The sequence below is a fragment of the Haliaeetus leucocephalus genome, unplaced genomic scaffold (assembly GCF_000737465.1).
Source record: "Haliaeetus leucocephalus isolate CR32 unplaced genomic scaffold, Haliaeetus_leucocephalus-4.0 Scaffold556, whole genome shotgun sequence".
NCBI classification, from domain to species: Eukaryota; Metazoa; Chordata; class Aves; order Accipitriformes; family Accipitridae; genus Haliaeetus; species Haliaeetus leucocephalus.
In genome coordinates, this window is record NW_010972992.1 from 4,393,750 (window position 1) to 4,415,197 (window position 21,448).

Genomic DNA, 21,448 nt, shown 5'->3' on the forward strand with positions numbered 1-21,448 from the left:
AATGCAAGTCACAGGTAAACTCTGTGAAAGGGAACTGAGAATTTGAGAGTAGAAAAAACACAACATAAACCTATAAACAATATTTAACTAGGATTATCTTTAGAATCTAGCTAAAGACAAATTATTATTAAGGATTATTACAGGCATTTAAAATGCACTGAGACATGGTCATTTTGTAGATCTGTCTCATAGCACATGCAGTGAGAAATAACCAATGAAAAGTTGAGTCCACAGGATCCTTCTGTGTCCTTGGTAGAGAAGTTGGAGAACACTGAAGGCACAAATCCGGTCCCAAAGGTTCCTGCTTTTTAAAAGGCTTTCATCTTTCATGAGTGGGACACACAGTGATAAGCAAAGGAAACGGCAATATACTAGGGGCCAAACATATTCTCCTCATAGCCCAAAGCTAACAGACTAAGTACAGACTGAAAGATTACTGACCCTACAGCTATCATTAGCCAGTTGTGTGGGAAAGCAAAAGACATGAAAGATGCAAAATCCAGTCATTAGCATTCTAACGCCCCTGAGATGAAACTTGCTGTTCTACAGTCTTCATTAGTACCTGGTGAAGCAGGAACGTCCCCTGACAGGGCAGGCCTCCAGTGTGGTCCACAATAGCAGGAATATACCTGTGTGAGACAGTTAAATCAACAGGCAGGAAAGACATACAAGCACAGCAACTTTACTCTGTATTCTGCTGCCAACAGTTACCTCTCTATAGAATATCTGAAGAAATAAGAGTGTTTCTACTGACTCTCAGACTGGACTCTTTATTGCACCACAGTATCAGTGAAATATCAAGTATCGTATCCTATACTTCCAGTACTTCTGGAAAACTCTGTGGAACTCGCTTCTCAATATAATACCTGAAGACCTGTCAGAGGAAAACCTTCTCTGTAGCAGAGATGAACATAAAATAGGGCCTGCTAGATGAGTCCTGGAGCATGAAGTCTCTAGTGAACCAAAGAATCTAAACTCATGGCCTACATAGGATAAGTTTTCCCAGCACCTGTCCAGCTGGTGCGCATGGACTTTCAGAGTGGAAAGATTACTTTGAATGTGAAAGAACGTCATTCTATCTCTTCAGTCCTTTCCAATGGCGACAACGAATGCCAGCAGAATTTACACCCAATCACTACAAACCAGCCAGGCCACCGCCCAAGAATGATTGCTAAACATCGACCTGGTCTGAACAGAACAAAGGGTACAAGATCAAACTCCTGTAAACCACTGTTCTTAAAACATAAAAGATTAATACTGGACTTACTCCCCTGTTGGCTCCAATTCGCTGATCTCAAACCACACAAGGAGGTCATACTTGCTCACACTCTGGCCCAAGCTCGGTTTGCTCATAGTATTTAGCTTTGTAGCTGGCACTTAAAAGAAAGAAAAAAAAAGAAAGAAGAAAAAGAAAAAGAATGGTTTACAAAGACTGAACAAGTAAAGCTTACCCTAGGGCTCACAGAAACATGTAATTTCAGTGATCCTATGCATTCTCTGTTCATATGCAGCCCACGACTTTTTCCATGAAAATGATGTTGCTTACAGCAATCATTATTCCTCAAAGTGTTGTTTTTTAAATCTATGTTACTAGATTAAAAAAAGTTAAATAATGAAACAAAAATGTATTCAAAAAGCTTGTAAAAATACACAGTCTCTCTAGATCCACAGAAAACGAGTTTCCTCAAATGTGCATCAGTTACTTTATGGCTTAACAGTTTGTGATTTAGAATTGCTTAGGTCTGTTCATCTGCAACATTACTCACCCATAAAGCACATTTGCCCTTGCCCACACAAGAAAAATAAATTAAAAAATCAAAAACTTAAAACTTCGGTCTTCACTTCTTCATGTTACAAATTGCTACTCTCCTGTACCGGTTTAAATAAGATAATGTGTATGTAAAAAGGCTGAACAATTCCAGAGCCATAATCCTGCCAAAGTATGCTTCTGGGCTCCTTATGTTTGGGTATTAGTGATTAGTACTGGCCAGATCTTCTCTAATTCCTTTCATACAAATGTAGGGATAAAGCATGTTAAAAAAAATGCGATAACTGAAATTCTAGAAATAAGCTGATATTCCTTCACACGTACTTACATCACACCTTTTTAGCTATCATTACATGACTTCTGTCATCTGTTCGCTCATTTAATTTTTGTAAATGGGAACATTTTTAAAGCTTAGTTCCTGTGTATTGACAGGTATTTTTGTAACTCTGCAATTGATTTGCCATTTTCAGTCCTTTCACATACTAAACTCATTGCATTTATTAAGCCAAATAATTATTCTCCCTTCTCGCCTCTCAAGCCCCATTCTTCCCTTGCTCAAGTGTTCTTTAGGTTCTCATATCTTCACACTTCTGTTTATCATTCAGCTTCCACCACGACTTAATTTCCCATGCAATGGAAGGGCATAACAGTTCCCAGTTAAGAAAAGGTGTGCCTGTGTAGTCTCTTTTGAAAAAAAAACAAACAAAAAACAAAAAATGTGAATTCTGTTTCTTCTCTGGGTAAAACAGCAGCTACCTCAGAGGGACAGATTTTACAAGAGTCAGTTATTTACAGCACTACAACTCCATCATGTTAGGCAGCAAGCTTCAGTGTCATCATTTACTCTTCCTATTCATTACTCAGGATAGTCACTCTCTTATAACCATCATACCATGTAGCTGCACATGAACTCATTACAGCTGGACTCAATGCTGTTGATAGCAAGAGGAATATCAAACACACAAGTCACTCAAATGTATTGCTAAGCAGAGAAACTCAAAAGCACCAGCAGAGAAAAACAACGGAAAGACACATTTAACTATACATGAAAGCCAGTTCCAGAACTTCTCATGGACTTGCTCTGGCACAATTAATAACCAGCGTGTAGTTTTTTTTTTTTTTAAATAAAACAGAATGAAAATGTAAGTGAGGAACAGCACTTAGGGGCAAAAAAATATGAGCAACTAGGAAACCTATATAGAACACAGCAGACTGTTTCCTCTACAGCTAGCTGTTTTTTCATATGCAGCTTCTCTCATCCCAATATCATAAGACTATGTGCAGAACACACAAAAAAAAAAAAAAAAAAAAAAAAAATCGCAGGGCCAGGAAGTTTCAGAGAACAGATCCAGTGACACAGAAAAATCTGTGATAACTAGCACACTGGAGTTTATAGACTTTCTATATGGTTCTCCCTAGAATAGCCCTAAACTTAGGCACTGCATCATCCTTCCATGACCACACCCATGGCAGTTTCTAGTCCCAAAAATACTACATGATAAAGATAAGAAAAAAGGAACTTTGAAGCACGTTTTGGAACTACTTCTACATCTACCATAGATCAAGTTTGGCTACTAACCATCTCGTTTAGGAGCCCGCTCACTTTGACAACTGGGAACAGGCAGAAAGAGAAAAGGTGGCAGCTGGTCAGCTCCATCCTGGAAAGCAGCCACAGCAGAGGATGCAAGCACGTTGGCATGCTCGGATAGCGTGTTCAGCACATGCACGTTTACATAGCCAGACATAAGATACCTAATCAACTCAATTTTTCTTTCATGGTCTGCAAAGGGAACGGAACACACCAAAAAAAGGATGGTAGAAATATGCAGGTGAGAGAAAGCTGGAGAAGGACGAAATTAAAAGGTGAAATGGAAAAAAAACCACAGAAGAGTTCAGCATGCATTATTACAATTAAGCAAAGAAAACCAAGGATCATTTCAACAAGACTGACTCACTAAACAAGAATGTTAGAGAGCAAAAAGATGAAGCGGTTAACGAATAAGCAAATTCCAGTCAAGTGCTCAGTAAGCACATAAAGAGCCATAGCCAGATCTCATAGAATATTGTCAACACCTCAGGAATGACATTCTACACTTTAATGAACCAAGAAGCACTTCCTCCAAGAGAAGGTGGAAAAGAACACATAAAAAGGAAGACAGCCAGCAAGATAGATCCAATGCCAACATTCACTCCATTACATTTCTTGGTGTCCTGAATAGCTTAGGAAAAACACTACAACCTTCATTTTCAGTAGCAGACATGTAATGTACAGAACTAGAGAACGGTTCTCACCTGGCTTTGAGAGTGGCATAGGGGGAGGAAAGAATCTTCGGGAAGGCTGTGGAGGACTATAGAGAAATGAAAAGAGTTATCAATATATAGAGACAGCTAAACATAAAAATACACACACGCATCTATGTATACACACACACCCAGTACAGTTCTTCCACCCATTTTTATCCGTAAAAATATCCTCACAATCCTATGAAGACAGGTAAATATCACCTGTCAGCAAAACAAGTGGACTCAGCACACTTCTCAGACTAACCTATGTCCTTCCTCTATTCTAACTTAATTATTCCTAGCTGTCAGTAGAAAAAAAATAATAAAAAAAAATATTTAGCATTTCCAACTGCTCTACCCCCATTCTGCACTGAATATTTAAAAGTAGGTAACAGGCATTTCCCAAAATAACTTAAGGAAAAGGAACAAGCCTCAGCTGGCATTTCCTCTTAAAACCAGCACGTGCTTCCTCTTCGCAGCTGCTGCCTTCAGTAGGAGGGCTAACCAGGCCAAGCAATCCAGACAATAGCCTCTTCCCTTAAGCTATGAAGACGACAACAGCTAGGGGTCCTGTCCCTAATACCAAAAATTCAAATGCTTAGCAACTTTGGCACTAGTTTATCAAAAGGTTGAGAGCCTTTTGTTTTCCCCCTAATCTCATCTCTGTTCTTTTGTCATCCTGCCTTCACGCATCAGGCCAGTTGCCCTGAGGGAACGCTGCATCTTGGAGCACTGCTAAGGTTTACCCAGAACTCACTGAGATCACCACTGAAGTTCTGAGTACAATATTCTACCACCACAGTGTTTGTAGGGTGGATGCAGCTGTATTGGCAGACAGCCTTCCATGTTTGAGATGGCAGAACGATTCCACCGCTCGCTAACAAAACATACTACATTGGGTAAATAGGCCTCTGCCAACACTCTTACCTCAGTCAGGAATCCTACTTGTGAGGGTGTGGCTATATAATTTCAGGAGCATGAAAAAGTACTGCCTGAACTGCGGAGCTAACCAGAGCATGATCATAAACAGCCTTTATGCCAGAATAGTGAGCAATACCTGTTGAGATCCTGTCCTTGCAGATGGAGAGGATGCTGCTGATAATGTCCAAAGACTTCAAACACAATGGGCTTTGTTTTGATGTACTCCACAAATGATTCTGTCACTTCCACAGCAATCTATTAGGCAAAGTAAGGAAAGAAAATGAGACATACAAATAAGAAATGTTACAAGTGTGAATTTTAGGAGTCTGTATTTTTCATACAGTTTAGCACCACTTGCAGTAAAAGCAACTGTAATCCTTTTTGGTTTAGGCATTAATTCTACTCTCTGATAAAGGAGAAAATGAAAGCCTCAACATCAGGCATTTTAAGTAGGAGAAGAGGAGGCTACATGTAACCAAAGGATTACACAGCTCATAAAAATAGATGTATTCAGTTCATCTGAGATCATGAGCAGTGCTATTCACGTGTATTTTACTTCCTGAATTCTAGACTGCTTTCACTGAACATCCTGGAAAGGAAACAGAGAATTCATAGGTAGGAAGTAGAGGTGAAACAGAAGAGTTAAATCTGCCACAGAGAATCATTCTGTGTTTTCTTCTCCATTGGGGATTACATCATTCACCTGATCACTCCTCCTACTGTCTATTCTTAATAATTCCCCTTGCCCCCCTTTCCATACACCCCTCACGAGTTTAACCAGAAGGATACACACAACTCCCAGTGCCAAAACAGGCACTTAGTATTCATCTGAAGTTTTACTTACATTCTGAACATGATAAAACCCAAGGGGAGTCCCTCGACCGTTGTTTTTGAGAGGTTCTGTTGAGAAAGCTTCATCATGCCGATGTAAAAAGCTTTAAAAAAACCAAAAAAAACCCCCACCCCACCACAGAACAGTTTAGTGAAGATTGCTGTGCCATGAACCCAACACTGAAAGGAAACCATAAATTTATTCTGCTAGAACTTTACAGGGAGTTGAAAAGCTAGGAATACCCTAGACTTTGGGACCACAATTCACGTACTTGTTTTGTGTCTTTATTACTCCCATTTTTCGTTCTCTTTCTTAAGAAACTAAGCCAAAGAACACTTTCACTTCAGAGCTACTGATTTACTCAAGGGTCATATAGCTTTCATTCCAATTGAGCATATGTAGGATCTAATATCAAATTTTTCACACTAAAAGCCATTATCAAGCAAAACCTTAAGATATCTCTAACTAGTAACTTAAGAGTCCACTCCAATTCTTAATTCCTTTCTGCAAAACTTTATTCCTTAACACCACGCTAACACAAAGCAGGTACTGCTCGTAACAGGAATTCCAGTAACTGACAAGGTGTTTTTCTTCTCTATACTACACTGCCACCGATTTGAAAAGCTCTCAGTCAGACCCTCCATTGCGCACTATTTTCACACTCTCTGTCAAACCATTAATTGCTTAATGTAAATAAGGACACGTTCTTACTTGAACTGGCAGAAAATATCTGCATATTCAGGAAGGATGCCGCTGGCCTGTAGCACTGTCACACGGAAGGTAAACACACTACCCAGTTTCAAGTGATCACCAATTTCCTCAGTGAATCCTTCCATAGTCATCTTTCCATCCAAAGTGGCTGACTTCAAGTCTTAGGGAGGAGACATAAACATCCTACATGAAATCACTTTTTTCCTTTTTTTTTTTTTTTTTGTTCTCCTTTCTTTTCTTAAAATATTCCTTCAAGCAACAGTTTAGTCCCATCACACTTTTTTGTTTTTCTTTTGAGCCTCAATTATTCGCTGATAATCAAGAGATCCAAATACCTGGGAACAGTTTTTCTGCACAGTTCTTCAAATGAATAACTCCAGCATCTATCATATGCAACCCACCAGTTACACTTCTCCCTACCTATCATATTCTTGAAGGACACTCAGAACCCTTTTCTATCACTGACTGAAAGTGTCCCAGATTTCCCTTAAGTTCTCCAAAACTACTACATATTTCTTGCTTACCTAGCTCATTCATTCTGTTTATCTCCTCTGGAGGAGTGGTAACCTCCGAATTCTGTCCTTGCCCTTCCACAATTCTTAATTCTTCCAATGACAGTCCAGAGCGAGTCATCGCAACTGAAGAAAAATCACTCTGAAAAATTAAATGAAGTAGCATGTAACAGACTCCTGCAGTTTCTGGTTTTGCCGCCCCCTTCTTCCCCCGCAATACTTAGTCTTTATTTAGAAGCACTAACTACTGCACTCAAAGAAACCTAACTCAATTTTAAGACTTCTTACCTTATCAAAATATTCATTGTCGAATGAAATTTTAGCAGTGCCAGACTGTCGAATACCAGATCCATAATCTGGGGCTTCTTCATCAGCTAAAAAAAAAGAAAAAGAAAAAAAAAAAAAAGGCGGGGAGGAGAGGGGAAAACCCTCAGAGTTATCTAAATGGCAATTCTGATTACAATGGAAACCAGTCCATAAAGCAGAAGAGGCCTGGTTCCAGTCAACCAATAACAGATTAGAGTAAGTGCTGGAAGAAGTCATAGCAGAAATCTATCCGTCACGAACTCAAGTGTGGGAAAATAATAAGACAGGCTATGAATTTTCAACATTAATATACTTAACTTCAGAGGATTTTGAATGCAAAACAATTTTAGTACTAATTTTGATTATTTTTTTACTTCTGATTATTATACCCGAGGTAAATTAACATCCTATAATACAACGACCCACGTGGGAACGTATACTTACGTTGATTTAAACTGCCATCTAAAATTCTGTAGCCATAAACTAAGCAGTAACACTAGCAAAGCTTCACAAGTACACGCTGTAAATTTAAACGGCAGTTCTGTCCACACAATCTGCCCATTTAACCTCCTCCTCTTCGCAGAGACTGACAACAATGAGGCCTGGTTAAACACCAGCTATTTTTTCCACAGTAAATGCATTCTTGCAGGAGAAATCCCAAGACTCAGAATGTGTTCTGAAGCTTCGCTTTGGGACCAAATAATGCCATGGCTCTTTTTCAGGGGATGTCCCCAGTTCAATTTCTATTAGCCATGCTGTATTCTATTTATTTGGATGGATAAATAGAATATTTATTTGGAAATATTTGGTCAATGCTAAGGAGACCAAAACAAACTAGAAATGAGATTTTGTACACATTAAACCAGATTTTATTTCATTTGCTGTTTTAGTCCCTGCCAGAGTGATTCTTAGACATCTTCAGAGTCTGAGATTTCATTGTATGTTCCCATGGAGAGTGAAACTTCCAGCGTTACCCTACCTAAACAATACAGAAATGTTGGCAGTTAGCCACTGCTAGAAAGGACAACTATGGGAAGTATCTGTGCTCTCACCAGAATAGATAAGACATGGCTGACTACCAACAGTAAAACTCAACTAGCTCACCTCATACTGTTAAAGTATAGAATATTAGCAGCCGACTACCGGACTGCAGTTAAGCTCTGGCACGCATACAATGGCAGTTGAAAACTGGCTGAAGCAGTCACCATCCCCATATGTCTACCCTTCTCTTCTGAAAAGTTGATAATGCTTGGTGATTAAACAGTATGTTAAAGCAGCTTCTAGGTCTCAACACATTTTAGTGAGGCAATGAAATGGAAAACTGCTGCTGATTTCTGTTTATACTACACTGAAAACTGTCAGTTCAGGAAGTGCTTCACATGCTATTCAGTCAGACTATGGAGGAGCACATTTCTGTGCATTTAAAAGGATAGTTTGGAAGGAGCAAACACTTGGTACATTTAACTTTTCTGCAAGTCACCACAACTATCCAACTTGCATGTACCTTTGTCCACTGTTTATACCAGGTGCCAGAAAGAAAACCTTTGCTTTTAGTTAAAAAGTCTCCTGACACTAGTTAGCCCTTTCACTCTTAAAAAGCAGTGTTGCTTTAGTTGCCAGGTATAAACTTCACTGGTCAACACCATCATCTTAAAAGCTTCTGGTCAGTATCATTATTTCAAGATTTATTCACACTTGGTCCATATGATTCACGCTAATTAAAGAATTTCAAAAGCAAGTTAATAATAAAGAACAAGTGTTCTTTGCAACACTAAAATTATTCAGGTTTGAATGTAAGAGAGAATGGTTTGATTTGTTTGCCTGTTTTTTAAAGCTGCAGCTATTCATAGTGTACCAAAGAGTTGCAAGGTAAAGCTCTCAAGAGTATCTCACCTGCTATAGCTTGCACTGCTACTCGCAGAAATCCTCGTACTTCTCCTTTCTCACTAACAACAGCTACTCTGTGAATAAGCGGCACCGGGTACAGTAGATTGCTCAGGTATACAAATGCTCTGGTAATAGGAAGGAAAGAAAACACAAACAGCATTAGGCAATCATCTGCAAAACCAGACTGCAGTATTTGGTTGGCTAATGGGACATTCAAATCTCCAGAGTCTACTTTACTCCATCTATTAGACCTGCACTGTGGTCATGTATCCGTATTGGCCACACAGGGTTCTGCAGCAGTGTCAAAGCTAAACGAAGCCACAAAATTATCTAAATCAGAGTATACTAGAGACACAGGGCTTATATTAGTGAGTTACAAAACATATGAAGGAGACAATTTAAGATGATGGCTTTATAGAACATAATTTTAGATGCACTACAGTTGTAAATGGAGCTGTTAGCAAGATGGTAGAAGTCTACTAAGGAGCTACTGAGTACAAAGACTTGTTTGAGTCTTCCACCCCATGAGTGTAGTTTGAAGTGATAAATTAAAAGGGAGTTGATCTACTGTGTTCACACAGCCTCAGATATTTTACTGAACGTATAAGAACACTCTTCAAAACAGATTGACTGAATGTTTTCTCTCTTCTCTATTCATTTGATAGCATGGTATACAGAGTAATCAGAAATCCCCAATAAACCATAAGTCATCTCTTAGGTTTCTTGGAAGATTCACTGAGTGAGTATACAGATAGTGGAAGACTCGTAGTCTTCACAGTAAATATCTTTAGGAGTATTATATTTATTTTTTAAAAAAAAAAAAAAAAAAAAAAAAAAAGAGAGAGACCAAAAAACAAACAACAAAACACCACAACAGTACTCTAGAGCAATCATTTAGAAATTACAGTTTACAGTAGGAAAAGCAGCATTTAGGCCCAGTACTGGATGATCCTGCTATACGCTAACTTTTAAAGTTACATACAAGTAGGGTCTATTTTGGAACAGTAAGTTAATAAGTTTTATTGTACAGATTTCTAATTAAAGTTAGACTAACATTATTATTTTACATTTTTGCAATGAATCGCAAGAGTTAAAAAACTTTAAATGTTGAGAAGCCTAACAAGTCAGGTAAAGAATGGCTCTCAACAAGGGGAAAAAATGGAAGGCTTTATTTATTGAGCTGTTTCAGAGTTCAGGAGAGTACTGAGATACATAGAAGTTTAACCAATGGTTTTACCAGTCATTAAAGTGACTAACCAATTATGTATGTAATTTTTATGAATTTATGCATCTTAAATTATGCTAAACACCAGTCATTTGTTTAACTGGAGTTCCTTCTTGCAGTCCCTTTTATTAGTCCTCATTATTAAGCATAATTAATTTCTCAAATTTGTAACTGTTATTGTTTAATATTCATAGGGAAAGTCCTGCATGACAAAAGAGGACTGAGAGAGAAATAAAGATCTTCACTGCCTCTGTCTGGAGACATCAGCTGTAGAATTTGTTCCGTGAACACAGCAAGACTGATCCGAACTCAATTCCTTCTGACACATAGCTAAGGACCAAAGTTAGAAAAGGTAAGTGTTTCTCCTTGGGTTCACATGCCCGTTCCCAGAATGAATGAAATGACAAGGTAGTCAAACAGGTGTCAGTTGTGAAACAGAGAGAAAAAAAAAAATACTACTAAAAACCAAAGTGGTGACAAAATGCAATAGAGAAGAGAATGATTAATAAGGCTATAAATGTAGCAAAATGAAATATGAAGAAAACCATACAACAACAAAAAAAACCAACTGCAACATAACACTTGACTAAGATTAGGATCTAACTCCTTTTCAGTCTGCTCCAAAGTGAGGTAAGCACTGATAAAGCAGGGGAAGGGAGAAGAGACTAAATTTAAAGTAACAAAATGAGAAGTTTAATTTTTTTTTTTTCTCTAAGAAAACATTTTCATTTTTAGCTTTGAAATTTCAGGTGGTGCTCATTTGAGAAAGCAGCATCCCACCATACAAGAAAACAGTTCCTCATGCTAACAAACTGGAATTGTTCACTTGGACTGGACCAAGGATGGAGTTCAGGAAGGTACATAGTTATATGCTCAACACGAAAAACACACACAGTCTGAAAACTGCATTTCAGGCTAGGGAGAACAGACATTTTTCCCCAACAGAAAGGAATCTAAATAGCCTTACATTGATATGTATACAGTAAGAGACAGTTTCACTAACTAAAAGAGGCAGTCATTACAGAAGCCTTCCTACTTCAAAGCCAAACTAGTGGCAAGTGAAAGCATTAACTGCATGAAAAACAAAAATACATTTTTATTTGCACAGCTAAAGTTCTGAAGCTGCTGTTCAACATATGACAGCCAAAGCATTCAGCTTTATTAGCAACTACAATTTTGTCACCTCAGTAAAATGACCACCCCAAAGAAAAAAATATTTCTCATCTTCCTTAACTGCCTTCCATCCAGTCCCCTAGCTCATTGCAATCATTTTAACTTAGAGAAAGAAAAAGCACACAATGCAAAAAGTTTTAAGCTTCCTGTTTGGTGAAGAAAATGCTGGATCTCTTCTGTAGAATGGAGAGCAATAGCACATTTGCTGTACAGAGAAAAGAGCTGGTTTATGCAGCAATACTGCCTTCCAGTGCCATTCCATCTGCTTCATCACAAGACAGTACCAAGTTAGGAGTGGATGAAATGTTAAGGTTATCCTCCTCCTCTTCCCACATCTGGGAAGACTCCCACTCCCCAAACATCCTGTATGCAAGTGTCCCCCCACACCTTAGCCCAGCAGACTGAAAGAGGGGGAGCTGTATTAGCAGAAAGATTGGTGAGGTAAAATGGCATACTCACAACAAAACTAGAAATGAAATTTAACAAACACAATTTTTTATAAAAAATCAAAACAAAACCAACAGAACTCAGAATGACGACGGATATTTTTTAAACAAACACACCAATTCAAGATTTAAATAAAATATCCCATAGTCCTCTCCCACCTCCCTTAAAAACAGCAAATGCTTGATATGTCACACCATTAAATAGAATCAGCCTTAAAGACAGCCCAGCATGCCAGAAGAGATGGCTAAAAGGGACCAGCTCTTTTTTTCCTTTTCTTTAATAGTTACAGTACAAATAAAAGACAGTCACAGCACAGAGAGAAAAAAAACAACCTGTGATGCCCAAGGAGTTGCATAACTACATGATCAATTTCTCCTCCTCCTCCTCTCCTTCATGATTGGACTCACTATTGCTCATGAGCGCCCCCCAAAAATATTAAATATTATTTTATTTTTGTCCTACACATTCCACAACATACAAAACAGCACACAGTTAAAAGTGCTAAGGAATTTTCATTTTGTTATAAATTGAACACTACCTTATGCTCAAGACAATATCTATGTAGACGGACATACCCTGTGATGCTTGTAAGTCACACTGCTCAAAAGTAGAATTCTCATGCTGGAAGACACTGAGGAATCAAAATAGTTTCTATTCAGTGGTGCTAAACAGTCTAACAGCTTTCTGCTGACAGAATCAGCACAATAGAAGAACAGAACAGGAATAGAAACAGAACAGAATAGAAGCCAACAACTGGGAAAAAGTCATTCAGCTGTCTACTCAGAGGTAATACACACTGTTTCATTCCTCAATACAATTTACAACCCAAGTAGAGTTCCTTAATATATGCAGCTTACATGGTTCAGGCTAGTACCCTTAACTGCTGCAGCTTCATATGTCTGCCTATAGAGACAGAGCTCAGTATTCTTTTTAATACAAGGAAACGGGAAGCAAGCTGTGTAATTGCCAGGAAGCACGGCTGCTTTCATTATACACTGTATTTGCTCAGCTTGTGTTGTGCTTCCTGAAGAGTTTGTGAAATGAAGATGAATAGCTCAACTTTTTCCCAAGCACTGAAGGTCCTGCTCTGAAAGAACACGCACAACAGGAGAATACGCCGAGTATGCCAGCACTGTTACAAGAAAGCAGCCCTAGCCATTGCAGACAGCACACATACGCTTTAACTAGCTGACAACCACTTCCAAGTCAGTTAGGATGGCTTTCCCAAACTGACTCTTGCGGATCAGATTAGCCTGAAAGAATTAAATTTTATAAAACACATTATCAGACATTGCACGTAAGGGCACAAATTCAGAGAGATCAAAGAGGATTAATGCAATTTCTTGCATCTGTAAATAACTGTAATTTTCATTTCAAAGACTAGATCAAGGAAGTTCCAAGTTTTAATCACAGCTTGTAAATAGATCCACTAAAGACAAAGAATGAGGTTAGACAATACAGCTAAACTGATCTAAAAGCTTGATAAAAGACTGACAAACTCAGTCCCTCATTTTCACAAATAATGCAATCAAGTTTCCTGCATTTGAGGAAACTGCAAAATGATCCCGTCTTCCTGACCATGAAGTCTTCCCTGCTTGCCGTCACAGAAAAGGATAAAACCAAGCTCTGGTCCCTTCTCCTTTGTTCCTCCCTTCTCCCAGCCATGAAGTCTTACCCCATCTTTTGTACAACACCTCTGGTAACCACCTCCCTTACTGTTTTAACAAGTAGATTGGCTTACAGAGTGATCAAATGAGCAAAAAAGCATAATTGGGTGAGTGGGAGAAGAAGAGAGGGGAGCAAAGTCACTAAATAAAATCCATTTCTTGTCATGAGTAACACGTTTGAGCAAGACTATCTTTGAAGAAACAGTGCAAAGTGCTACATTTTTTTTAACGAAACTTGCTGTCCTTAGGTTCTACACCACAGACTGAAGTCTAATAATGCCTTAATCATATCTAGATTGGCAAAACAGGTAATACTCTAAAATACATTAAGCAAACTTGTTTCAGGAATTCGAGCATGGGGCATGGGGAAAGCGCTGATAAACACCACCAGCCAGTGAATTTTAATGATGATGACCTTTCACTACATAAAACTTGCTACCAAGAGTCATGCATAATCTGAGAAGCCAAATCATCTCAAAGAATACTCTCTTCCTCATCCAGAAAGGACCATTCTTCATTCTCCTCGTGGCATCTTTTCTCTTCAGACACAGAGGACGTTAAATGAGTTTTCAAAAAATGGATTTATTGGAGTGGACTTAAAGACTTTTCACCGTACTCCGAGACTCTTCTACAGGAGAAAATTACATATTGCAATACTATCTCAGCAATCTTGCAATGGCTAAATAGAGCATTCCATAAATAACGTTTAAATACTGTACATAAGCAAAACCACATTCAGTCTATGTTGTGACAAGTTACCTAGAAATAGATTTACTCATGTTGTTGCATCTAAGGGTTATTTTCTCAATTATTATTTAGGTCTTCATGGCCTCTGACATGGGAATTTAAAACTTAATGTTAAACTACACTCATTCTCTGGCGATTCCAATTTATGTATATAGATATTTTGGCTGTCTTGACAGATACTCTATGCAGCACAAGGCAAAGCCATTGCAGTCTACAGCAAGAGCTGGTCCCTTTTGGCCATTCTCACAGTAACCTCACCAACCTTCCCACTAAAATGAACCAAGGGGATCGGTCGTAAAACGGGTCGCGCCCATCATTGAAGAGGTCTGATCCCTCCTCAGTTCCAACGTCGGAGCCAGTATCATCCACAAAGGCCTCATCATCAAAGTCCTCCATCTCATCCTGCTGTTCATCAGCCAGTTCAGTGATGTCGGAGTCAGCCGTGGAGAAAGTGGGGGAGGGCGTGCGATCAGCAAGGCGCTCATTCACGCAGCCATGGAATATAGGGGAGCTAGATATCAGTTAACGGAATACCAATTAACAGAGTGAGGGGAAAGAAGAATGCTTCATTTAACAGCCGTCTGTTGCCATCAGCACAGAGACCACCTGAACAACAAACAAAGGCTTCAAACCATCTGGACTGCAATGAAACGTAAGGGAAGGGATTGCTAATAAAGTCAGGAAAAAGAGCATCCTTGAACTGAGCAGAAAGCAAATGAAAAATGAATATAAACATGGACGAACATACAGATATTGAAAGCGCATCCATTTAGCAGAGCTACCATTCTTATTTCCAACATGTAGCATTTTTGTAAATAAAAATATTGTAAAGGTGCGGCCAACATCAGGAAAGATTAAAGAATCCCATCAGATATTAGGTATTTCCATAGGGTATGACCAAACTATTTGAACCATATGTAAGTAAGGCCCTGGGCCACTTTTCCCCTCAGTTTCCAGTGTTCTTCATATTCTCACAGCTCTGCTCCAGCCACTTTATACAGAATTAGCTAGCTACATTTTTTTTTTTAAATAAACTTGTAACTTACTAAGGGTTCAGTCAAATCAGGTTCTACAAGATTACACCAGAACCGGCAACATTCTAAAGAACATTTTCTACTCTTCACTATATTTTAAGTCTATCAGAAATCCCTGAAAAACAACACACACAACTAACACTGGTGGCCATACAGTTTACAACCACATTCAAAGTCAAAGTTCATCCAGAATTGACAACAGTTACCAGCGTACCAGCAGCTGAGATTATCGTCACATACCTTCCAACAAGCTTGAACCAATGAAAGCGATCATAAAAGGGGTCACTGCCTGTCATTGTGCTTTCACTTTCATCCTGTGTATTCGATGCCATTTCCCCAGCTCTGTCATACATCTCACGCATCAGGTCCAACCTCTGCCTGCATAGAAGAAAGCAGGATTAAAAAATTAAGAGAGTGAATAAAAAAAGCAGAGAACACAAAGTGGGGTACACCGACTTCACCTATACCAAATTACACATAGGAAAGGAAGAAGAACAGAGGAGTTTGTACCACTGAGTTTGGTACTGTACTAATTCTCTGACATGTTAGGGATTCTGAGAAAAATTTTGTAGGTTAAGCCCACTAAGCACAAGGCAAGGTCACTGCAGAAGCTTACGTAAAACTTGGATTTCATTCAAACTTGCAACCATTCTTCCTTTTTTGCATCAGACAATGTTGCTGAGTAATTTAGGCAGGTTTTTTGCATTCCACTCCAGAAACTTTGGCATTTTGTTTTAAAAGCAAACTGATTCCGTTACAGACTTTTATTTATTTATTTATTTATTTATTTAACTGCAGGAAACAAGTGCTTCACACTGCAAGATCCTTCGTCTGGAAGTTATTAGTGGAAAAAAAGTTCCTGAGTCAGTATTTAGAAAATGGGGAAAAGACACATGTCTTTTGCCTATTTGCAAGAATATGATGAAAATAATTCAAATTATAGTCAGAATTTGTGTAGCTTCCATAGAAATAGAATCTTCTTTATTTAAGCTTTTTATTATAAATTATGCCCTATACTACTAGCTTATATAAAAGCAGGTGGAAGGAAACTTTTGCAGTGAAAGGAACGTGGAAAAAAAATTAACGCAGAGATGAGCTGTGATGAGCCTTACTAGATTTAAAAAATAAAATCTAACCTCAAGTTACAAAAATTTAATGTGGAGGCGAGGTAAGATGCTGGAGAACAAATGTACTTGTTCAAAGAATCTAGAAAGCTTGTATTTAAAACATACCACACTGTCTGGAAAGTTGGCATTTAGGAGGACACAGTGAAAAAAATAGTACAGCAGAGAATGAATGCCAAGGGGTGAAATTTTTCAGTGAACCTCCTTGGATATAAAGAAATTTGTTCTCTGGTAACATTTACATACTTAAGTTTTTCCAAGGACCAGTAATGTGTTGCTCCATTCTTCAGATCCTGGACTTCCACAGCTACCACTGTACGGGGGAAAGGCCTATTGTCCCGGGTCTTCTCCAACTCAGTGGGCAAAAGCTCTGGTGGCAGTGGTGAGTAGAGGGTGTCTGTCAGAAGGACAAATTGAAACTGCACCTGAATGGAAAAAGAAAAATTACTTTAGTTCTGAGAAATCATCTATCAGCATCACAAAGGGGACAGAGACCTAACCTAAGGCAACGTATAAAGCCAGTTTAACTTTCATGTCTGAACAGATTCAAGTTTTCTTATGTCACTTTTTTTTTTTTTTTTGTCTCAATTTGGCATAAAACATATTTTTCAGCTGAGTACATGTATCGTGCCTTTATTGTCACAGCTAGCAGAGGTCTGGAAAACTATAAACCTAGCACATCCTGCAGCATCCACTTCTCTTGGAACCATGAATGACCACACGAAGTTAAAAGCAAAAAGGAAAAGACACGGCCCTGGGGAGTTGTCCATGTACATGTGTTTATGATACTGACAGGAACAGCGTTAAGGGAAATGAAGAAGAGGAGAATGCATCAACCAGATTTGTATGGGATGTTCATTCAGCCAGAAGTCTGAATCAGAGACTCACGATTTTCTGAACCCTTCTAAATCCTAAACTAATAAGCAAGATACATATAACTTTAAAGACTACAAGTAACTCCAAACATTTGAAGCAGGATTATACAGTCAAAACTAACGAGTCAGAAAATTCAAAAAACTACTCCGCATGTCCCTACCTTTTTCTTTAACTCTACACTGATTGCATTGGCTTCTTTCAGATATACTGCATTTCCCCAGAGTTGGTCCCTCAGTGAAGTAAACTGATGAAATTTCCACTTCCTGAAAGCCCACTGTGCGAGTTCATACTCATGTCGTGTCCAGGGCACTAGGAAGAGCAAAGAAACAGAGAAATAAAACACTGTGGCTTCTACTCTAAAGCATCACACACAGTACCTAATACTACTGCTGACTGCATCATCAAGTTCTCAACACCTTTTCTGAAAGAGAAGAACAAAAAACAAAAACCTGCATTTTTATTACTCAGTGAGGAAAAACTGGATTCAAACTTCCTCACCACTAGTAATGGAGATATAATCATCAAGTAAGGAGAGTTGGAACAGACAAAATAAATTCTACTCCTGTGATTTTAAATTAATTAACAACTATTAAAGCCAAATACTGAAACAGTGGAATGAAAGGAAGTATTATGGGACTAACAAACCCCATCTACTGTCCAGAAATAGAATTATATAGACATGTCACAGCATGAATTACAAGAATTCCTGTCAAGGAGAAAAAAGAAATTTCAGCATCAAAATAGGGAAACAAAGGCAACAGTATTATTTTGGTTTGAGACACCTGAACTTTTTTTAGTGCCAAGAAGAGATAGATTCCTTCAAATTCAAGACCACCAAATCAAAGCTTATAGTTCAACTAACCTAGTTTGTGCATCAATTTAATTTGGGTACGTATATCTACTGTCCATGTGGAATTTGTTCTATGAATAGGAATTTATCCATTTATGCTGTGAAGACTACAGATCAAGAAGTTATGAAGTGTTGCACAGCTTTCCAAAGCGAGTTTTCTATCTGTTACTAGAGATATTATAGCAACTGTCCCTTTAGGCTTGGCTATATCCAAATTACTTTTAGCTTCAAACTCACCTTCTTCCTCTTCTTCTTCCTCCTCTGTTGTTTCAGCTGCCAAGGATCGTGTCTCTACCTGCTTCTGTAAGGCCTGCAGCTTACTCTCATAGTCCTGTGGGGAGAGAGAAGATACCGTGTAGGAGGACAGACAAAAGCAAGGAGAACAGTTAAGAGAGACTAACACCTCAGATGGAATGACAGACACAGAGAACAAATACATAAAGACATTTCCATTAATGCTAGCAGGTCACATACCAACATCTATTGTTTTAGTACAATCTGTCTTTGAAAAGAGAGAAGACAGAGGCCAATACAACTAAGACAGTAGTGTTGTCTTCTAAAATCATCAGATATACATGCTCGTAGTATCTGTAAGAGGGAAAGGTTTAGGTTTTTTTTTTTGCTAAAAACTGAAAAAAGGGGATTTTTGGGGAACCTGCTTGCTGCTTTCAGGGAGGTAGGAAAGAGGAAGAAATAGAGAAAAGTACAGCAATAAGTTTAAAAGGGGAGGATTCAGCTTCATTTGCTCAAAGGGAAGGATTAACAGCACCACTGATTTGCCTTTTGATACAAAAAAATTCATTTCAGATTTTAGAAAAAAACCCAAACATATTTTATTTTTAATTAGATTTTCCTCTTGGGATGTATCACTTTTTCACGTGTATTTCATATATCAGAAGATGAAAAAAACCCCACCACCTTGACAAGTGGGCAGAGAAGTCTGTGCAGAGAGGTTTACCCACAAGGAGCACTTCAACAATACCTTCTGGTGTAAGACCATTTTCTTCCTGTTCAGGATAATCATGGCTTGAAATAAATGCTACTAAGACCTAAAAACCCTTTTATTATTTGCTGGTAAAACAAATACAAATTCAAGATATTTAGAACAGTCACAGTCACTGTGCTCCTTGTCTCAGAGCCTACTTCACTATTATATTTTATTTTTTGAAGATAATCCTTTGGCATATATTACACAAAGTAAACTGGCTTCTCAGGATTTTTATACAAGAGTTGCAACATCAATTCACTAAGAGTGTTACAGAGTTCTTAAGGAGAATTCTTCAGGCCACTCGTCTTGTATTCCAACCTTCTCTCTTCCACAGTTCCCAAACCTAAAATTCTTCTCCAATGCACTGTTTGCAGTAATACATTCTTAAGTCTAACAGCTATAGAAAGCAAGCTTTACACTTTCCTCTCATCCTATTTAAGCATCTCACCTAAACAGCTACATTAGTTTGGTTTTGTACAGCAAGCGTAGTACTTAACACTGCCACAATGTGATTGCATGAAATTTAACACAAGTTCAGTCAGAAAGACCTTTAAACGGTATTTGGAAAGGAGATAAACCTGAAGTACATTGGTTTAAGTTTGTAAGTAATATTTCCTGGAGGTAGCTTTAAAAAACAGTAGCTGTACTCTTAAGAAATTGCAGGATTTTCAGTACAATGAATTCAATACCCTTGACCTTTAGGGAGAGAAAACTGAACTATTAAAGATACATGGTCTTTGTATGAGGGCTGCATTTTAATTTTCTAACTTCCTCCTGAAATTTTATTTGGCTAAAATGGTCCTTCTTCTTCATGTGTGTCTGCTCCATTCACTCTAAGATAGCTACATACTTACACTGTAAGTAAACCTTAGCCCAGCAGCAAAAGAACTACAGACAAAACATATATCCTTTTTTTTGATACTCCTTCTGAAATTCGTAATGATGCACCAAAAAACTAACCTAGACTTGATGAGGAGTTTCAGACTTATCTACAGTTCTGAAATACCTAGCATACTCTTAAAAATTAACATAAAGGCACTCTCTCTGATCTTTTTTCCCCCATCCATGTAGATAATGCTATTACATTTGAAACCAAGATAAAACAGGTCAGATGTGAAGTGACAGAAACAAGCTTCTCTTACTTGCAAGGAAGGGCAAAATAATTTATTTTCCTGTAGTCTGAAGTAGATAATCTGAGGATGTCATTTTGAGCGGCTAGATTGTAGAAATGAAGAAATGAAAAGCTCTTGAAGTAGTGTTTAAGTAGAATCTTTGATCAGATTCTTTTGGAGAAACTGAAAAGCTGCAGAGGGAATGGTCAAAAATCAGGAGCATTCCACTAGGAAAATTCTACTTCCAGCATGAAAAACCCAGGCACATTAAATTCATTCAAAGACAAAGACCTGCTTCTTGTCTTCTCTATTTTCAGACTTGTGAGCTGAGGAAGTGTATCTTCTGTACATTTACATACCTAGATAAATAAATGCTTAATATAAGGAGACACTTTTTATTGACTCCACACTAACAAACATTAGTTTTAAAACTAAGTAAAAGAATTGAAGTTTGTTTTCCCATAATGAAAAAGAGAAACAGGTACCATTTCCCTAAGCAGAAAAACAGGACTGAAGATTGCCTCCTGGCACTTGATACTATGGTAGTCTTTAAAAATAATTGGCACTGAGCAACAGATGAAGGATGAATTTCAGGTTGGTTCACACAGAAGGTGCACTGACTGCACTGTAAAAGGGGTTGGTATGCTCTACTGAGAGATCGGTGGGATCTCCAAGTAAATGTTTCCAGATCTGATTAGTGATAATACACACGTAATTGTTAGTACCAATGTAAGGGTGCCTCAACTGCTAGTAAAGAAAAAGCCCCTGCATCTAGAAGCTGCCCTGAAGGTCCATGCCCCAGACTCCCGGGAACCCAATGCATATTGTTGTACAGCTTCAAACCGGTTGATTCATTAGCTCCATGAATGTGGAAAAAGGGACTGCAAAGTTTATTTTGCCCAGGGGCATGGTAATATCTAAAGCCACAATAATCGTGGATTTTGTGAAAAGGGCGGGGGGGGGGGGGGGGGGTGAATAAAAAAAA

General features: G+C 38.3%; 1 protein-coding gene across 2 annotated transcripts in view; it reads right to left on the reverse strand.

Annotated features, from left to right (window-relative positions):
- KIF1B (kinesin family member 1B) overlaps nucleotides 1-21,448 on the reverse strand; it is an 89,500-nt gene that overhangs the window by 14,253 nt on the left and 53,799 nt on the right. Inside the window, exons 20-33 of one of the 2 annotated variants that reach the window (XM_010577335.1) lie at nucleotides 18,601-18,694; nucleotides 17,674-17,822; nucleotides 16,884-17,062; nucleotides 15,754-15,891; nucleotides 14,742-14,990; nucleotides 9,227-9,345; nucleotides 7,316-7,401; nucleotides 7,040-7,169; nucleotides 6,516-6,675; nucleotides 5,817-5,907; nucleotides 5,109-5,227; nucleotides 4,061-4,116; nucleotides 1,268-1,376; nucleotides 563-629 (exon numbers count right to left, since the gene is read on the reverse strand). In XM_010577335.1, coding sequence (XP_010575637.1) covers nucleotides 563-629; nucleotides 1,268-1,376; nucleotides 4,061-4,116; nucleotides 5,109-5,227; nucleotides 5,817-5,907; nucleotides 6,516-6,675; nucleotides 7,040-7,169; nucleotides 7,316-7,401; nucleotides 9,227-9,345; nucleotides 14,742-14,990; nucleotides 15,754-15,891; nucleotides 16,884-17,062; nucleotides 17,674-17,822; nucleotides 18,601-18,694 — 1,746 coding nt within the window. The remainder of the gene's footprint in view (nucleotides 1-562; nucleotides 630-1,267; nucleotides 1,377-4,060; nucleotides 4,117-5,108; nucleotides 5,228-5,816; nucleotides 5,908-6,515; nucleotides 6,676-7,039; nucleotides 7,170-7,315; nucleotides 7,402-9,226; nucleotides 9,346-14,741; nucleotides 14,991-15,753; nucleotides 15,892-16,883; nucleotides 17,063-17,673; nucleotides 17,823-18,600; nucleotides 18,695-21,448) is intronic. The other variant, XM_010577336.1, reaches the window with a different exon arrangement.